The following is a 19,976-nucleotide window of genomic DNA, read 5'->3' as shown; positions in this document are numbered from 1 at the left end:
AGTCTCAGCAAGGACGATGCCTGTCCATTTCATTAAGAAATGCCAGTTGGGCACGAATTCATTTGCCAAATTCCTAAATGCTATAGAAGTCCTCAGTCTTACCAGAAGACACACAAGCTATTTTTTTGCTACTTATTTCATTATACAATGAAAATGGATCAACACTTTTTACATTTTAGCCGCCACATCTCAGCACCATACTTTGGTTCAGAAAACAATGTCTAGAATAAAACTGCATTTTTCACTGGAATTTAATTTTTTAATTCTGCTTTTTCTAGTCACTGATAGGATTTGTAAAAGGTGCCTTTTTATGAAATGAAGGACTGTTCTCAGTTTACCTTGCAGTAAAAATATTCCTACACCAAATATTTATTTACAACAGGTATTGAAACTTACATCCACTCTGAAGTCCTCTAGTCTCTTAAATTTACTAAGGTATTCTTGCAGTTTGGGGTCAATGGCTGGAGTCTTGTGCTGAGAGTATTTCAGGTAAGCCCAAAATTTTTCCAGTCCATATAGCTGACCTAATAATAGAAAAATATAATTTTACCAATTTACAAAGGTCAGATTTAATTAAAAACTTTTAACATATGGTTACCAGTGAATAATTAAGAGAACTCTAAGATAAAAGAAACATGAACAATAGCTACTCTTGGATTGGTTAAGTCAGTGCCAAGGAATCAGGATTACCTCCCAACTACAGTTACCCCTGTGTGAGCAATGACGGGCCTATGATAATTACCAGCTTCATAGTCTCTCTTTGTTTCTTCTTGGAAATCCTTGAAGATTTCTTGCCTGAATTTCTTTTCTAGGCCATAGCTGTAAAATCTAAACAAGCATTCCAATCCATACCTGGAACAGAACAAAAAGGTACAGAAATCTTAGCCGTACGCTCCTCATTCCTCAGAAGGATGCAAGTCTTCAGTCTCTCCTTGCATTTAAGTAAATAGCGTAGTCTCATTTTACCCTTCTCATAAAAATCATTCTCTTTTCACATCAACTTTTTATGAACCTATCTTTCCAAAACATCTTCACAAATAATCAAAACTGACTTAGGAGGGTTAGGTGTGTCCCACCATTTCAACTTAGGAGCTCCAGACACGACACACCCACCCCCTCCAAAGACGAACACTTTCACATTTTCCGTAAGTTTGTATACACAAACAGTTTCAACATAAAACCAACCACAGTGGATCAGACCAAAAGTCAACCTAACCCACCACCGGTGCAAAACTCTATGTGTTGTTCTTTTGGCTCCTGCACACCCCAGCACCAGGGTTTCTGGCTCAGTATTTAGTAACGCCCCAGCTTCGGCGGCCACGCCGTCACCAGAGCTGCCTTGGGCCTCCAGATAGCTGGGACCTCCGTCTGTTCCGCATTCATCTGCTGCCACTTTAGTCCCCTTGAAGAGCCTTCTGAAGTTTCCCCTGGTAAACGTATCCTTGGATAACCACAGAGCATCAAGAAAGCTCAGAGCAGAGACACAAGGCATTATTAGAGCCACCTTTGCACCCCAGGGACTTTCACTCTGCAGTCTCAGACAACACATCCAAATTTCAGGATTTCCATAGCCAGCACTTCCTTGCTTGACGTTCCAAACCTTGGGCTACCTTGTCTCTTTGGCTAAGAGAAACAGAGGTGGGGGGAACTGGGTGAAAGGAAGGGAGTAACATCGAAGAGCTAAAGGGACAGCAGTAATTTCATCTGTGGTCATTTTTCTGGTATTTTTGTATGGCAAGCAGCAGTTTGAACAATTTGAATGAGGTTAAGAACGTCTTCATCTATGGAAGGAAGAGTTTTATGAGTGCGAGTAAGTATAGAGCTGACTTGTCACGGTACACAAGTTACAGGATTTTGTAGAACTCAGGACAAATCAGGAAATGCTGCACGTTTAGCTATTTATCTGCAGACCACAAATCTATACAAACAGGTTTTTGGTATTAAAGTAACTGATACAGACTGCTATTTTAAAGATTTACAAGAGACAAAGCCAATACTAAAAATGTTCCCTTCAGACATATGTAAACTTCACAGTCATTAAACCGAATGGTAAGACCTCAACAGTTTTTAACTTCCAGGAAAGAGCAAATACCTATAGTGTTCTTTTGCATCATCTAGAGCAAGTTGTTTGAATTCTTCATACATTTTCTTGTTAAAGTGATCTCTCAGAAAAAAGGACCAGAAACGAAAGAGTGTGTTCATTTCTTGGGACTGGCCAATTCCCAACCGTTTCCTCTCTGGAAGACAAAAAGAAAGGGGGAAAAAAAAAAGCCATTTTTAATTTTTCAGCAGAATATTTTCAATTGCTTTTCCATTAGTAATACACACACAAGATCTTCCAGTAACTTAAGGTTAAATTTGAGGATAATTTTTTTGTCAGGGAATGTAAAGTTAAATGGAAAGCAGAGTTCATAAAATAGAAATATCAAATAAAATTTGCTTTCCTTTCCCAAGAAAAATTATGGATAAGGAACAATGTGGAGAAAACTGGTATCAGATGACACCTGGTAACTTCTACCTAAAATTTTAGGAAGCGCATTTAGCAGCTTACCCATTAGACACCTTCGACGGTATTTGTGGTACACCTGTTGAGTAAAGCCATTTTCCTTTAACAGTTCATGAGAAGGATGCTGAAATTTTGGAAGAGAATTTGGGGTACACCCATAATTTCCTGCCAGTGGAGCTCCTTCTGAAGGCGAAGCATTCGAACTGCTGAAGAAAAAAAAAACCCACAACATCTTTCTGTCCTATAAACAGTGCTTTTCTACAGAATCACTTTTCAACCATTCTGATCTACACAAGAGCTGTCGGAACAGCGCAGTCAACTGATGACCACTGCAACATATGCCTGGGGTCCCAACTCATCTGTTTTCAGGTTTTCTGATCATCTGTTCTGATCATCATCAACTCATCTGTTTTCACCTCAAGAAAATCAGATTCTGCGCTACTATGTCAAAGAACAGGCAGTTTTGGATGATGATAATTAAACATTACTGTAATGCCCGATTTTAAAGGACCAGTTAAACGCAAAATCACTGAAGGGAACATCACTACTTTGAATAACATTACTGCTACTACATTGTGGATCAACAAACAACGTTATGAACATAGTCAGTCTAGCAAGCTTACTTCCAGATAGCCTTGTATTCCATGGTTTTGTCTTTCTTGCTTCCACTGTATAAATTGTCTTTTTTTGCAGCCTATTTCTCCATTAGCAGTGAGAACTAATGACACTGCAAACGAATTTTCTATGACAAAAAATAAAAGTTTACCTCACAGAGGAAGTTCCTGGCCTGTGGTCTCTGGAATCCATCACCCAACCGACGTGGCATTCTAAGGGAGGATTTGTACTGTGTCGTGTTTTTCTTTTTCTTGGAGTCTAAGAAAGTAAATGAAGTATTTACTCCCCTAATATGATTTTGCTCATTCTCTCCCTCTTAAAACAAAGTTCTAAAAATTTTATGGTCTAATGCATTATAAAGTCACAACACTCCAGTTTCATAACCTGAAGATTAGTCTTATATAACAAATTAAAAATCTTTAGACATTCCAGTCTTTCAGCAAGGACTTTTAAGAAACATTACAGAGAAAACTCGGAAATAATTTTTTAGAAATAAAAAAGAACTAATATAGTAAATATTTTGAAGATAAACAATAAAAAAGTACAAGCATTTCACCTGTTGCCTTTTCATTCCTATTAATTGTATGCACAGATGTGAGTTTTATAGGCTTTTTCTAGTTTTAAAAAAAATATTACATGTTCCCACTTACCTTTATGTCAATGGATCGTGCTTCTTTAACAACAGGGTAGAACCTGGGTGTTTTATTGGGATCCTGTAGCCTCGGGGTGCGAGGCGTTCGCGGGGTAAAGCCAGGGTGAACACAGGGGGAATCTGGAACTGCTGTTGGCAGCGATCGAGCTATTGCAGCTGTTGGGGGTACTTCAATACTTAAGAAATTACAAGCCAGATCCTCTGCTAGATCTGTAGGCAGGAAACAGAAACCATTTGTTTTTCAAAAAAGACTTGGGATTTCAAAGCCTAAGCTCCCCTACTATCTAGTATCTTAAAGGCCTGTTTGATTCCAAGTGAACTACATCATCCCCAAAGGATAACCAAATTAACAAAAGCCTTTGGTGTAGAAGCAGTACAAACTGCTCAAAAAACTATGAAATAACGTTTCAAGCATGTCTTTGCTAGAAAATTTAAATTCACTTCCTTCTTACCTGCTTGTTCTTGTGTATCTACACTAGCAACGTAATGGAAAATAAACATTGGTGAGAGTGTAACCACGCACTTGCTTTTTGGTGAGGTGGTGGGTTTAGTGAGGTGGTTTTCTTCAACTACTTTAAAGATGCTATTAGCATGTATCTTAGTAAATGTTAATACTACTACTATATCAGACATTCCTCAAAAGATATGATTTGGACATTGTGACTGCTCAGTAAGGTTTTGATTCAAGCAGAAGATTCTTCTAATCTCTCATTGTTCTATCCCTATTGCCCATAAAAATACTGGTTTCTAGAAAACGTTTCACAACATCACCAGCTATTGCTTTACACATCGTAAATGCCAAGTTACACAAAAAGCACCTGGTGCTGGTATATGGTGATGACCAAATAGAACACTGGCTTTTGATGCTCATATATAGCCTGAAAAGTACTAGTACCAGCTGCTTCTAATTCAGTGAAAATCATGCTGCTGACAAACAGTTCACAATTAAAAAAATTAGCAAAGAAAAAGCCCCTCAGAATGCTGACTGAACCAAAATTAAAATGTTACACAGGCAGAAGGAGTTAACACACCTACAGAATTGTTCTTTATTACAGAGATTCTAAAAACAAATACATATTACTTACCTTTCCGTAACCCTGGGGGTCCTGGTGGAACTTCTTGGGTTGGATCAGCAATTGGTTCTGGTGCAAGACTATCAAATTCTTCTTTACTAATGAGATTTAGCTTCTTAAAGTTCTCAATCTCTTGCTGAATTAGAGAAAGCAAATGGTAAATGCAAAGCATGATAATGGATATCATTCTAACAGGTGAATTTCATAAAAGAGAAAATAAGCAAGCCAGAATTGACACACAATTGCCCATACACAGCCAGTACAGATTTCTTTTAAACTGCACTAGCTAAGATAAAACACCAACAAAAGGGTGAATGGAGGCAGGTAAGGCCATCTACACACATATTTTTACAGACAGATAAGAAATAGAAATGACTGAGATCCTGCCCCTTGCCAAGCCCCAAACCATCCTTCTGCTGCAGCAAGCATGACAAGGAGGGTCTGAGCAATTTAGCAGAAGAGGTCCTGCTCCCTTTCTCAGGCTACATCTAAAGAAAAGCCAGTATTTGTAAATAAAGTGTTCAGCTTTTTTTTTTTTTCCTCCCTTTTTTGATTGGTAGCTTAAACTGCAAAAGGACTGGATTTTCCAAGGCACTGGCAGCATTTTGAACCACTCACACCCCTACTCAACTGAAGGTGGGACGTGTGCGTACGCATGCTGTCTGTGAAAAATCTTAAAGTTTAAGTCATTGTCAAGAACGTAAGAATAAAAAAAAAATGTTTTCTCTTGCTGTGTGCTATTTCTTATTGTCCTCTTCCAGTTTGCTGGTTTTCTTGGTCCATTTCCTTTGTAATACAACCTCTATATTCTGAATTCTACCTTTATTTCTTCCTCTTATTCTCAATGTTCATTTCTTCGTCAGCTCTTTTTCGTACCCACATGCTCCTTTTGTTCTTTTTGTTTCTTTTGTTACTTCCCCCCCTTCCCCACAGCCCACCTTTGTCCTTATGCACAGACCAAGCTTGTTCCCCTCACCATTTAGTGTTTAGGTAACTTTGTATTTCTGTACACGTAATATCTGCTAGTGATAGAGCAGGATTGCCTACAGACATGCCACTCACTGGCTTCCTAATACACCAAGAGCAGTAACAGGATTGCAGTGTGCCATGTTGACCTCTGCCTATGCAGTTCTCATCTGTAATTTTTCAGCTGCTTAGTATATTTAAAAAAAAATAAAATTAAAACCAATAAAAAAATCACAAAGCTGACAATGTCCTTGCAAAGTTTTAAAAGCCCCAAAGACAGGGGACCATGTACAGGCTAGGAAATAAAAGGGTTTCTATAATAAAAATAAGGCGTGCAATCCAAAATGTCATTTCCTCACAGAGCTACCATTCTAACAAGTTACAAGGCAAACAGAACCTTAATATAAAACTACTTTAAAATGACTGTATTATCTTCTTCTCTTCTTATCTCATCCCAGAAACATGCCCCCTTCCCCTCCGGTAGGGGTTTGCAAATGTTATGAAACAAACCATTCACACAACAAGAAAACACTGGAAAAGGTGAACCATCTCTAAAATGTCAATAAAGGTTCTAAAAATATATTTATTATATTTTTGGTCAAATCTGTGATGAGAAAAACTTGCTGGTTTTGCTTTCAACTGTTTACAATATTACCAACATAAAGAGAATTGAATACGCCTGTAAATTCAACTACTGTCACTTTTCTTTCAAAAAAAGTGTAAAGTTTAACAATTACGTAGCAGATGGCTGAAATTAACTTTGGAACTGTTTGGTTTTCAGGCATTGTTTTTAGGTCAAAAATGAAGAGAGTTACCTTCATCATAGTGTCATTTTCACACTGCTCCATCCACAAATCCTGTTCATAATAGTATAAGCCATCATTAATGACTTTAGCAAGTTCCGATGTAATTTTTGCACGGCATACATGGTTGCCAGTACGATCTCCACCAGGATGTTTTCTCATGTATGGGGGTGTCTGTGTTACAATCAAAATCTTGTTTACGTCCTGATCATCAATTTCATAATCGGAATCGCTGTCTGACCAATCAGTAAATTTATTCTTCCGACCTTGAATTTGTTCCATCTCTTCATCAAACAAAAAATCAAGTTCTTCTTGTTCTTGTTCCTTTGGAGGTGGGGGTGGCTGTTGTTGATCTGATGTTTGATCAGGTATAGGAACGCTTTCCTAAGTTGGGAGAGGTGATGCATTTTATATTTGAATTGGATAGTGATTATCCAAATGAGAGACAACAAGATAGAACATCTTCAATACACAAATGTATAGGAATTAGAAACAATACAGCCACTTTCAGATGTTTATCAAGTAAATTACTGTTCTAAATAATTCTGCCATAAGCTTTTAGAAAATTCTCAATGCACATTACACTACATTTTTCAATAATCAACAGGTACTACTGACCCTTGGCAGAAAAAAAATAAAAAACCAAGCCAAACAGTATTTTCTTTTCATTTTGGTGAGCTTTGGATCAGGGTTTTAAATGCATTTAGTTATTCTAGGTCTGGCAGAATGAGAAGAATGCACACTAACTGTATTGCATTATCAAGCATCATGTATGTTAAGACATGAAAAAAAACCTTGTTTCACAGTATAATCTCAGAGTCGGCAGGTTTATGCATTTGTTTATTTAAACGTAACAAAGATTTTTGATTTTACCTTTAGTTTGACCATGGATGCACGATGCCTCTTCTTTACTTCTATCCAAGGTTCAGAGTCCAAATCAGGCAAACTTGTAGACAATCCTTTAGACATTGTCTGAAAATTGCTCGTTTCAGCGTTTTCCTTTGGACTCAGCGGACTTGCCATTCTTGGAGAACTTGGTGCAGACTCTAGCATTGGAAAACAGTAGTTCAGTTCCTGTTGGGGGTTGTTTTGGTTTTGTTTGTTTTGGTGGTTGGTTTGTTGGTTTTGGTTTGGGGTTCTTTTTGTAATTGTGTCACTAGTCTTTCTTTTAACCACAGCCACCATCTTTCTACCTCTATATTTAAATAGAACACTGATCAGCAGAATTCATTTTTTGGAGATCACTTTTCACAGCTCACTCAACATTTTAGAAAAAGATCAATTTTAACAACTTATTTACATGGAAAGGATCTAACAGTCTGAGAGAAATTACGTGTTATTCAGAAAACAGGAGCAGCATCGTTAGGGACATGTTTTCTCCACACCACCCTCTAGCTCCATGGATGGCTGCCTAATTCAGTCTTCATTCTTCCCATTTACTTCCAACCAACATTTTAGTGAAAGATTTCCTTGCCAAGGGTTGTCAGCAAACAAAGCCATTTCCCTATTAATTATGTGAATGACATACCCATCCAAAACCAGAAGGCACCAAATAAAGCGTTAACTTTCAGCTGCTACCAAAATGAAGTAGATTTTATGACTAACTTAAGATTACTATTATTACTTCTACTACTATTAAAGGACCGTACTCCAGAATATTGTATGATGGACAATAGTCATAGCCGTGACACCTAAGAGAAATTTTTATCTATTTCACATCAGCCATGTGACTTGGCAACTGCAAAGCTGACAGATTTATCAGCTGAATAAACCATTATACCAAATGTACAACTTCCATTATGAAATCAGTATCAAGAGGAAAACTTCCTAAGCTAGACAATCTTAAACTTATGTTACTATAAAGTAAATCCTTTACCAGTATGTGAGCCAAAAATTTGGCCTGGTACGAATTCTGGACAATTGATGAGCTGAGAAAAGTCAGTTGGCGGCAGACTGCATGGAGGAGGACCTGGAATTGGCCACTTTTCTGGATCAACCCTTTTTCTTATCCTCTGATCCACAGTTTCAACCTCTGTACTATCCTTTAGGGCCTGTGTGACAAGCATATTATAACTTTAAAAACTTTACATATCCAGCACCATCCAAAAAAAGAAAAAAAAACCCAACCCATAAACTTTGCCATTTATATCCTTTTTATAAAATCCTTGTCATTGCGAACAGAAATCTTAACTTCATAGCACTGACTTTAAATGACAGTACAAAACGAACCAAGCAACTTTCTACATTCGTACTTCTGAATTATTTTACCTCCAAAATGAGCGCAGCATTTGTAGTCAGAGCTTGCATCCGACGGAAGCTAGCAATCAATGAAACAGGCAGAAACCCTTGTTGGTCCATCTTTCTCCTCAGAAAGAAGTCTCTTTCCAAATTTTCTGTGCTGAAATAATACTCACTGCAGAAAGCAACATAGAAATATGAGCCTATTATAGGTTAAAGACAATCCTAAAATAGCAACTTAGAGATTCCTTGTTAAAGTCTTCCATTAAAAACAGAGCATACTTTCTGATCAACAAAATCATTCTTTCAACAGGCGTATCATTATACAGACCTACAGAACTGCGTGCATGCTCGACGTGTTAAGAAAGACTTATGATCCAGTACAATACATAGTGGCATAAATCAAAGCCTTGTTACGTTCGCATATATGAACCGCGTTAGGAAAAACTACATTCAATTTTTCTCTCACCCATCCCCTCATTACTTACATGAGCAGAAGCAAACAACATTCTCTTAGCCTCCATATAGATGAAGGACAACTACTGCTTACAGTCAGGGCATAAGTTATTTCCCACACAGCAGTATCAGTGCACCTTCATCCTGAACCGTATCTTTTCTTTTCCCAGTTTCCAGTACATTAGAAGGTTTAAGTATCCTATCTGAGTGTCGAGGCACAACATATGTACTCAGAATCATTACTTCAAGCATGCATGTGGGAAGATGAGAAAACAAAAATGTTGTATTTGTCATGAAACTGTACCAAAGGCACAACAGTTCATGGAGAAAAGTAAAGTCTAGAAGAAGAGATGATGTTCAGTGGATAAAAAGAAGAGGAACAAGGACCATTTCAGGAATCTGACAATACCACAGAACGAGAGAGATGAAGGACAAAGAAATAGCAGGAAGACAAGTCTTCAACAATGAAGCTGCTCTGTGAAATGATCAGGGTGTCAAGATGTTTTATATTTAGCGAACAGTAAGGAATTCAAATCATGATCTGTCACACAAAACAGGGGAACAAGAAAACATCCTCTGAAAAAGAATGGAAAAAATCCCCAATTTAATTATGCCAGCTAAAATCTAGGCCTTTCACAGAGTTTACACATCATACCATGATTTTGCATTTAACATCAAGGAATACTACTCCTCGTCAGGTTCAGGAAAACGTAGGTAGAGAAATATTTAATGGAGAGCAATTAAAATGTATGACACAAAAATAGAGGTAGTGCAAAAATAAAACAAGAGAGCATTAAAACGCTGAGGAAAAAAGCCCAACACATACAAATGTAAATAAAGTTGATTCTAATTTCAAAGTGTAAAATGCTAAGTGTCTCCACTGAAGTTCAGATAGAGGCCAAAGTTACCAAGAGGAGAGAACTGATGCCATCATTTACCCAAGGAGAAGCTTGATACCATTTCTTTCTCTAATTTTTGGTAGCTAAAGAAATTCGAAGCAAAAGCTCTCTATATGAAACAGTCAGCTCCAAGACAGAATGAATATAAAGTCTCAAAGTTGGACAATAAGACATAGGACAAATGAAAACATTGCCATTAAACCAGAGCAAACAGAGAAGAGAGTAAGGCTTTTGGAGAATTAAGCTCTTACTCGGAGCTAAGTAAACTGATCAGTGAAGCAACTGTGCACAAAGAGGTTTCTTTCAAGAATAGCCTATTTACTGTTCTGAACTGCTACATTTCTTTTCCCCTCCCAATCTAGAAGGTAAGCAAGCACAAAAGCCGTATATCAACATTTTACTAATGTTACCTTTACATTCATAGAGTAAAGGTAAAATCTTGTAACGATTCACCTAGTTAAAAATTCCACAAGCAGAAATGGACAATGACTGAACTTGACTCAAACTGCCTCACTTGATGTCCATCACTCTAGAAAAAGGAATGTGAAAGACCATTAATGATAAGTGAAGACAACGCACAAGTTTGTTCCAAGTAGAGGGACAAACCTAAACACACGCACCCCCCCCTCCAGCTTTTCTCTTGGATGCATGTCTGAATTTTATTTTATTTTATTTTGTTTTAAAAGAAAGAGAACTTTAAAGAGTTCTGCTGCTCATTGCAGATTGAGGAGTTGCTAAGCACTGAAACTTTTCAGGCTGACAACTTCAGCCTGTAATTAAAAATGTTAACGATAGTTTTGTATGTAATACAAATACTCTCTCTTGTACATCAAGCTGGTTCTTGGGACAAGCATAAACTGCTTGATAGCAGTGTATTTCTTACTGTAATTACACATCAACTCAGTTGGACACAGTCTGTAAGATTTTTCCCTATTAAGCACGTAAATGGTTTTAAAATTCATCAATTCACTAGGATTCAAAGCAATCTCACTTCTCTAATACATCCAGATTTATCTTGGATTCCATAAGGAACTCTGAGACCTAGGAGATCTGTGCAGCTTTATTCTGTATAAACTTCCTTCTTTGGCGTAGTCATTTTAATATTTTATAACTAAATCATGAAAGTCAGACAAAATCATTCCCATTTAGAAGCTAATAATAGGTAACTGATGAATAATGTCTGTTTCCCATCATTTTTAATGTTAAGAAGTTAATAGATAAAAAACCACTTTTTTTTTTTTTCTTAAAGGAGTTTAAAAATAGTGAAGTTATATTCTAAACCTGCTCAAGGATCTCCCTCTCTCTTACATGGAAAGTAAACTCCATAATCAAACTGCCTTAGGAGTTCACATCAGACAAGCAACCAATGGCTTGGGTTAGGCAGCCTTGCCAAGTCTTCTACTGACACCTGCCAACCTCTCGTTGCTAAAATAAAATACAAATATAACCAGAAGTCAGATGTGACCAATGCTGTAACTGACATTTTTCTCAGCAGAGGGGGACATTATCATGTCCTACCTTAGAAGGTCTGGATTTTACACTGCATGCCCAGAAATCTGGCCAACAGTGGAGTGTCTGTGCTCCTCCCTCACTTGTCTGAGGACAGTGCAGGCCGATTATCCTGACATGGGGGTACATGTCCACTGTCAGGTCTCATAGGGGGCCTGGCAGCAAGAGTAACAAAAAAGACTGCAATAGAAGTTTTGAAGTTGATAGCCACATGCCAGATACTTTCTGCCCTTAAAGAGGCTTTTTTCTTCCTTTTTGCGTCAACTGTAACAAAAGAAGCAAGAATAAAATAAGCAAGTTGCTTTATGGAATACAAGGGCAATCAAAAACCACCACAAAGGCATCGCAGAGAAATGCCGTTGCAAGTACAGAAGATGAAATATCTGCCAGTGGTGGAAACTGTCTCTTTAAAATGAACTAGTGGTTTCCAGGCCCTTTTTGACTTGTCTCCTGGTGATAATCAGTCTTCCAGATGGTTTCTCATTGCCTAATGGTGTACACGAGAAAGTAAACATTTCAGATTATTGAAAAATCAAGTATCATTGCAAAACTACTCTCTTTCAGTTACATGTTTCAGGTGAAACACTCTGAAAACATAAAACCAGCAAGACTTCTCAAAGTGAAATTGAGAGCAAATAAGGGAAACGTCTAGCTACATCACCCAAGAAGAGCTTTATAGGCAAACAGACCAACAGTACTCAAAAGCACAAGCTCAGAGACATCCATATCTCAATTACATGACAACATAAAAAGAGGGCTATGTACCATAAATAAAGCAGGTATACAAGTTAGAGCCAGACTACAGCACAAGATGCAGAACAGCTTCCTTAAAATTCCTCCCCATCACTCAAGTTTTTTCACCCCTCTAGTGAATAAATTCAAGCTGACACTGGTAATGGTCAAATCAAAAAGTTAAACTGAAATGCCTTAATCACCATCTTTATACAGATACTAAGGATTAAACGCTGCTTGAAATTAGTTATTTTATCTTAACTAGATCTCTAAAAAAAATATTGGTACATTAAACAATCTACTTACATTTGATGTTTTATATATTCTTTGAGAAGTGCTTCATCCACAGAATACATCTGCACTCCTGTTCCATCACCATAGTAATACATCACACTAGCATTAAGCTCAGGTTGAAATACTTGGTCAGTTCCTTCACCGTACAGTTCTTGATAACCAACAGAATATTCAAAGTTCACTTCAGAATAAAGGACAACATAAAAGAAACATGATGAAAATATTACGTCCAGCACACAAATATTTTAAGGCATGATACGCACTGCTATTTTAACTGTCGGTTTTCAGCATTTGATTTTTAAGAGACTCACGCTACTTAATTACATTAAGTAACATGATATGTTTTTTGAGACAACTCTTACTTCATGTGCAAACAATAACATTATAAACATAGTTTTAATATTTTTGCTGAGCATCTACTTCTTTGCATACTTCTAGGGTTTCCTCTGCCTCGTCCTCTTCCTCTGCCTCGTCCTCTTCCTCTGCCTCTGGAGAATCCTCGAACGCTACCACCTTCACTTCTCACGCTGCACACTTCATCGTGATCATCTCTCTTTTCTCTATCACGACGCCAATCTTTCAGAGAAAAAAAAAGCATAATACTTGCAATCACACTTAAATATCACAGTGACAAAAAGTCCCATGTAACAGAGTTCTCAGCTTGCACCCAGGCAATCCACTGACTCAGTCATGCTGGCTGAAGCAGGTGGTCAGATCTGAAGCTGCAAGGGTGAAACAGTAAGGTTTGCCCTGCCATGCCTGAGGGCAAGTCAGGCAGAAGCTGTCAGCAATGAAGAGCAGCAAATGGGCTTGACTGCCAGTCAGTCTCAAATGCTTCTGAAGCAACTGGACACTGGTGCCAGCTCAGGGATCACAATACCTATGATCAGCTTAGGATGGAAAGGAATGATCATGCAATTCTCCTTCCAGGCATGATAATACAGTCTCCTTCTCCATCGTGCTCAGGTGGGATTTCCACAGCCATGGCTCTCTGGAGCCTCGCTTTTGTCCTTTTGTTCCCAGAAGCAGCCATCTACCACTCCCCTGACTCTGCCCAGTTAACAGCAATCATTTATTCTCTGCTGGTCATACCCCAAACTCAGCTTTTACATTAAGGACCCTTTTTTGATAACACATGCAAATCTAAGATGACTCTGTAAGAATCTATCTAAGGTTTTCATATAAATATGTGGTCTGCACATAGCAAGAGAGAAGCAGAAGGAAATCAGGCAAGTCCAAGCCAGACCCCAAGGACCTCTGCTCCACTCGCCACAAAACTTAAGAATGGGTGTAATTCTCACTTTACTCACAAGAGAAAATGAAACCTCCTCTCACACCATTTCCTTCTCTTTTCCTAACACTCTCAGAGACCTCCATCTTCAGTCACTCACCCTTGCTTAAAGTTTTCTCAAGTACTTGTAATTGGAGAGTCTTCCAGATGCTGAGGGACCTCTTTGTCAGAGGAATGCCTAGGGATACAGCCCCTACTTGATCAAATCGAACGTTGCTAAATTTAACAAAGGACTGACTACAGGTATGATTCCTTGTTTGTATTAGAAATCTTGTTTTACTAGCAACTATTTTTAGTGAACCCTACAACAAAATATGTGTGCTTGTACATTCAAGTTCCTGTATTTCTTTCCTGTCAAATAAGACTCTGAATTTATGAATAGTATAATCTGTACATGTGTCTCACTGGAAATTTGGACCTTAGCCTTCGCACTGGCTACCCTCAACCTTAGAGATCCCAAATGTGTAGGCATCATTTGAACTGTTTCCCCAAATCAGTTTCATTTTTGCACTCGAGTACATGCACCTCAGACACATGCAAAAGTCCCACATATAACGTCGTCATGAACTAGTGCTGTAAAGCACAAGTTTTTTTTATTTAAACAGCCAATGTTCCTGAAGAGCAGGAAACATTTCTGTTCTCTCGCACTGAAACTGGTCTTTAATCACTGAAGTCTTGCAGTAGAGTTCATGCTACAAGTTTCTGGTCATTTGACCACTGGGTTCCTGAGGAATAATTGCTGAAGAAAGTGATACATGAGTAAAAAATCCTCCTTCCCCCTGCCCCTATCCATCCCTCAGACATCCCGATCAAACCCTTACATCCATGTTCCTAAAATAACTTCATAAATAAATCCCATCTCAGTAGCAACCCAGCACTTATTGATGAGCAAACATTTAAATTGTTAATGTATATTGAGATTTTTAGAACTTAAACACAGACATAAACCAAAGAGTTACACTCAGCCTAAGATTTCTGCCATCTGACAAGCTGGATTCAGAACACCTGAGGACCAGAAGCAGTACCAGCTGTGCTGCATTTCTCCCTCTGTTCTGCTAGTACAACTGTTTGCATGGCCATGCTGAGAAATAGGTCAGGGAATTGGTCCAACTTAAAGGAAAAACCAACATCAGTAGAATTGCCAAAGCAGAGTTCAAAGCGTAGGTCCACAAACGATTGCTCTAGTAGCAACAACAAGCTGCAGAAACGGCGCTAGAGCATGACAGAGCAGCCACCTTATGAGACTTTCCAAACTTTCTACATGGTAAAGCTGTGGCCCAAGACTCTGTAGGAAGCCATGAAGAGAAAAATATATGCTGCTCTGATTCAGAGCACCGGCACACGCTGTAAAGATAGACTGTTTACAAACTCAGTTACTCAGCAGAGTCAGTGATTGAGACATTACAACTCTGATCAATTTGTGAAGAGGTTCAAACAAAATCTGACAGTAAGCTTCTAAACATAACTTGCCAATTTAAAATTTGTTAAAGTTCAGTACAATATGTCTCTCTTTTTGCTGGTTATTGGCAAATATTAACACGATGTTTTACTTAGTATCGGCAAAGTCAAGTTTCAACATAAACTACCAATCTAATGCCTACTCACGTGGTATTGTACTTTATTTGCCACAAATAGAAAGACCCAGAGATCTACTTACTTCTTGTCTCATTCCGTCTGTTGTTATGAGGTATTAACTTGTTTGTTTCCAGCAGAAATCTTGAGCTAGTTCGAGACCCTGGTCTTTCCTGACTGTCTGATCTTACATCATCCAAGTGAAGTGGCACCCATTTCTGCTTGTTACCTTGAAAAGTTAATATATTACTCTTAATTAGAGTACTACTTGAGGTTTCAGCTCCTGAAAAGATTCGAGAGAATTCTTCTTGTAGAACTAGTAACAGTTAATTCCAAAGTTTAAAACCTGGGAGAAGCTTAACATTGAAATGTTAAGATACGATGAATGACTAAGCAATAATAAATGCAGTTAACAGAACGCCTCAAACTGAAATGTAACCTTGCCTAAGCTTTAAATATACAAAACAGTGAGCTTTTTTTATTTAATGAATTTTTAGATGTAAGCTCCATTACCAAGAATTTATAGCTGCATAAGTGTTATATAGTATTTACTGTACATATTTAATTTCACAACTTGCATATGAAACAAAGGTAAAAAAACCTCACATCAAATTAACCACTAAAATAAAGATTTCAATCACAAACTATAAAAATTTTCCCAAGAATTTAGCTGGTATACTGTATTTTTACCTTGAGATATTCAGATTAAGTTCATTCATGTGCATTAAAAATTATTAGCAAAGCTGTATTTTGTTGTAGGCTGGCCTAAAATATCCACTAACCATTTATTTAATGATAATATTTGCTGTTCTATACTTGACTGGTATTGTGGGCTTCATACCTTTTCAGCCAAGAAATACAAGCAAATACATAAAATGTGTCATCCACATGGGAGGCAGGGGGAGGAAGCTTGTACCTGTGGAACGCTTTGCTTTAGATTTCCACTTAGACTGAAAAAATTAAAAGCAATAAAGGATTTCTTCTTAAATATATACATAGAAAGATTAAAAAAAAAATCTAAACATCAAAAGTCTTTAGGATCTGAAGAAATACCAGCAGGGAAGCAAGAAAAAAAAAAAAAAAACAGCCAATGACTGCAATAACTTAAAACTCTCTCAGCTGTTTCTCCAGCCCACTCCAGTCTGCTGACCACATGAGATACAGGTTTGTGTCCTATTTTTAATGTAACAGATTGGATCAAAAGGAAATGAATAACCTGGTTTCGTTTTCAAGTGATCACTTCAAGGTGTAGGCTAACAGTAAAACACGAAAATTAAAGTGTTAGTATATAGTAACACATGCACACACATATACATGAAGTTAAATTAACATGGTGCTATTTATTTAGGGAATAAAGATATGATAGGCAGTAATGGTTTGTACGGCCATGCTGAAATTTTCCAGAAATTGTCAGAGCTCCACGGACCATCAGTAGGACATGAGCTGCTTTTTTCCTCAAAATTCCTGTTTGACTCAACAGAACACTCCAAACCCTAAGAAGCCTGTTTTAAGCTTCCTAGCAGAAAGCGATATATCATTTTATCATCTAGAAAATGTAAACCAAAAAGTTTCATCAAGTCATTTGACTGGAATCAATCTAAATGTATCAATGGTGACTTACTGCATTATACATAGTGCCCAGACTGACCTTTTTTCCTTTGGTTATTAGTTTGAGCTTCATCTTCGCTAATATTATCTCCTGGACCATCTGGCTTTGCCTCAGGGTTGTCCTTGATTCCATTATTGCTTTTTTGATCAGATTTCTCCTCCTTTTCTCTTCTATTTGTTGGCTTCTTACTGTGACTTACAGTCTTACACTGCAAGAGATACTGGTAATTATTCCTGACAGTACAGCTGCTGATAGCCAATGGTATAAATTTCCTGCACCTATGAAAATTCCTTTATTATTACCTATTCTCAACCTCTTCAGTAGGGTGAGTTTTAGACATTGTTTTGCAAAACCTCTTTTTAAAGAGTTTTATTTTCTGCTATCTTGGCAAAAGTATAAAAAGAATTCTTTAGGCAAAGAAAGTTTTTGTTTGTTAACTGAAGATGTAGAATTGTCAAGTGCACAACAATCATGTTTCAGTACCTCAGAATTTAAGTTTATTTTATAGCAAAGAAAGAAATATTACTCACCACTATCTACTGTTCAGACTGATTATCTTTAAAAAGCTATGCTTACAGAATACTGAATGGTAAATCGGAAATTCCTGTGATGCTGTACAATCGCAACAGCATGCCAAATGTTCGTGTAAACTATAAAGTCTTAACTCAGATAATTCTGTTCCACTAAATCAGAACATGAACCAAAGATAAGAGGATGTGGAGGTGTATGATTACAGATTTATTTTTTCCCACATTAGAATATGGCATTTACTGAGAACTGTGCACCTTTGAGTAGTGCCAACATCCTGCAGATCATCACTTCTTGGAAATCCCACAGAATATCAGGTTTCAAAAAAAAGCAAAATGAACATAATTTTAGTGAAAAGTTTCATTTTTCCCGTTATCAATACGGGCTGGGCAGAGAACAGATTGAGAGCAGCCCGGGGAAGGAACTTGGGGGTGCTGGTAGACAAGAAGCTCACCGTGATCCGACAATGCGGAAAACCAACTATATCCTGGGCTGCATCACAAGAAATGTGACCAGCAGGTCAAGGGAGGTGATTCTCCTCCTCTACTCCGCTCTTGTGAGACCCCACCTGGAGTACTGTGTCCAGCTCTGGGGTGCCCAACATAAGAAGGACATGGAGCTGTTGAAGCAGGTCCAGAGGAGGGCCACAAAAATCACCAGAGGGCGGGAGCACCTCTCGTGAGGAAAGACTGAGAGAGTTGGGGTTGTTCAGCCTGGAGAAGAGAAGGCTCTGGGGAAACCTTATTGCGGCCTTTCAAGGGGGCTTATAAGAAAGATGGGGACAGACTTTTTAGTAGGGCCTGTAGCAACAGAACAAAGGGTAATGGTTTTAAACGAAAGGAGGGTAGATTCAGACTAGACATAAATTTTTCACGATGAGGGTGGTGAAACACCGGAGCAGGTTGCCCAGAGGGGTGGTAGATGCCGCATCCCTGGAAACATTCAAGGTCAAGTTGGTCGGGGCTCTGAGCAACCTGATCCAGTTGAAGATGTCCCTGCTCAAGGCAGGGGAGTTGGACTAGATGATCTTTAAAAGGTGCTTTCCAACCCAAATCATTCTATGATCAGATACAATATCTACCTGCAAAATTAAGCTTCGCAGATATTTCTGCCAAATAGAAAGAATACTCCTATGTTGTGGAGATAGTTTTGAACCTGCTGGAGTACATACAGTAGATACTGTAGTACTATGCCATAATTAATTTGAATGCAAAGCCTTTCCTTAGACAAATCAATTGAGATTAAATACATAATAAATGTTATTTCATTTAACAGACACTAAATTAATTTCTGTACTAAAATTCTCACATACTTCAGTCAGCGCAAGGTTAATTAACATCTATGCAATACAATCTAGACCATCTGGTAAACCAAAAAATCTTTTAAAAAATACTCTTAAGGCAGACTATTTCAGACAGAAAACATCAAATATGTATATTCTTGAAATACTACATATTATCTCTCAGCCATTCTGATTAGTACTACACAGACATCATCAATTGTATCAAAATTTGACATAATAACCAAATAGATGCTAAAAACCTGCAGTACTAAAGAGAATGCAAAAGATAATGGTGCATGTTTTCTTAAGTCATTAAAATCAGTATTTCAAAAAAAAAAAAAAAGAAAAAACAAATGCTAAAACAAGCATATTCTAGACTTAGTCACAAATCAACATTAGTACTTATAAATATTATTAAAGGATATAAAATGTAATTCTTTCAATGCTATTCAATCTCTCAGATCTAAGCTCAGTAGACTCCCCTTTTCTGTGCATCAGAACAGGATAGAAAATATCTCTTTTTTGGACATAGTTTCTCTACACTGTATCTCATGCATTACTCTGAAAAGTTACAAACAAAAAGTATTGCATAGTGGAACTGACCACACAATCTTCAAGAACAGCATTTTTGAGTTTTTAGACTGTAGCAAACAAAGAAGCTGTGCATCTGAGGTATAAAACACATAGGTAAAATTATTTCTAATCTGATGAGTAACTAAGGAAGGAGTCTGATGCACAGCTGCGAGTTATACACCTCTAATGTCACCAAATAAACTAGCAGCTTCAGGATGCAAATCATGCATCCTTCACGATATTGTTAAATATATCACCGCTGTCTCTTTCTGAAGTAGTAGTCTGTTCTGTTCAAAACATCTCAGCGACTGACAGGAATATTGATGATGGAGAAGCTTATAAATACATTTTAGAGAAAAAAAAAAGGGCAAATCAAGG

At 37.7% G+C, this 19,976-nt stretch overlaps 1 protein-coding gene across 5 annotated transcripts in view; it reads right to left on the bottom strand.

Moving 5' to 3' along the window:
- LARP1B (La ribonucleoprotein 1B) overlaps nt 1–19,976 on the bottom strand; it is a 33,941-nt gene that overhangs the window by 3,133 nt on the left and 10,832 nt on the right. For 2 of the 5 annotated variants that reach the window (XM_075751121.1, XM_075751123.1), the window contains exons 4-18: nt 17,255–17,423; nt 15,692–15,835; nt 13,176–13,319; nt 12,756–12,924; nt 8,884–9,028; nt 8,492–8,666; nt 7,489–7,661; nt 6,628–6,999; nt 4,859–4,982; nt 3,772–3,983; nt 3,273–3,379; nt 2,552–2,712; nt 2,093–2,237; nt 743–852; nt 397–524 (exon numbers count right to left, since the gene is read on the bottom strand). In XM_075751121.1, coding sequence (XP_075607236.1) covers nt 397–524; nt 743–852; nt 2,093–2,237; nt 2,552–2,712; nt 3,273–3,379; nt 3,772–3,983; nt 4,859–4,982; nt 6,628–6,999; nt 7,489–7,661; nt 8,492–8,666; nt 8,884–9,028; nt 12,756–12,924; nt 13,176–13,319; nt 15,692–15,835; nt 17,255–17,423 — 2,478 coding nt within the window. Of the gene's footprint in view, nt 1–396; nt 525–742; nt 853–2,092; nt 2,238–2,551; nt 2,713–3,272; nt 3,380–3,771; nt 3,984–4,858; nt 4,983–6,627; nt 7,000–7,488; nt 7,662–8,491; nt 8,667–8,883; nt 9,029–9,341; nt 11,706–11,726; nt 11,866–12,755; nt 12,925–13,175; nt 13,320–15,691; nt 15,836–17,254; nt 17,424–19,976 lie in introns of those variants that run through there. The other 3 variants (XM_075751122.1, XM_075751125.1, XM_075751124.1) reach the window with 3 other exon arrangements.

The sequence above is a fragment of the Balearica regulorum genome, chromosome 4 (genome assembly GCF_011004875.1).
Source record: "Balearica regulorum gibbericeps isolate bBalReg1 chromosome 4, bBalReg1.pri, whole genome shotgun sequence".
Classification (NCBI taxonomy): Eukaryota; Metazoa; Chordata; class Aves; order Gruiformes; family Gruidae; genus Balearica; species Balearica regulorum.
The sequence above is the reverse complement of the archived record's forward strand: the minus strand, read 5'-3'. Positions and strand labels throughout refer to the sequence as shown.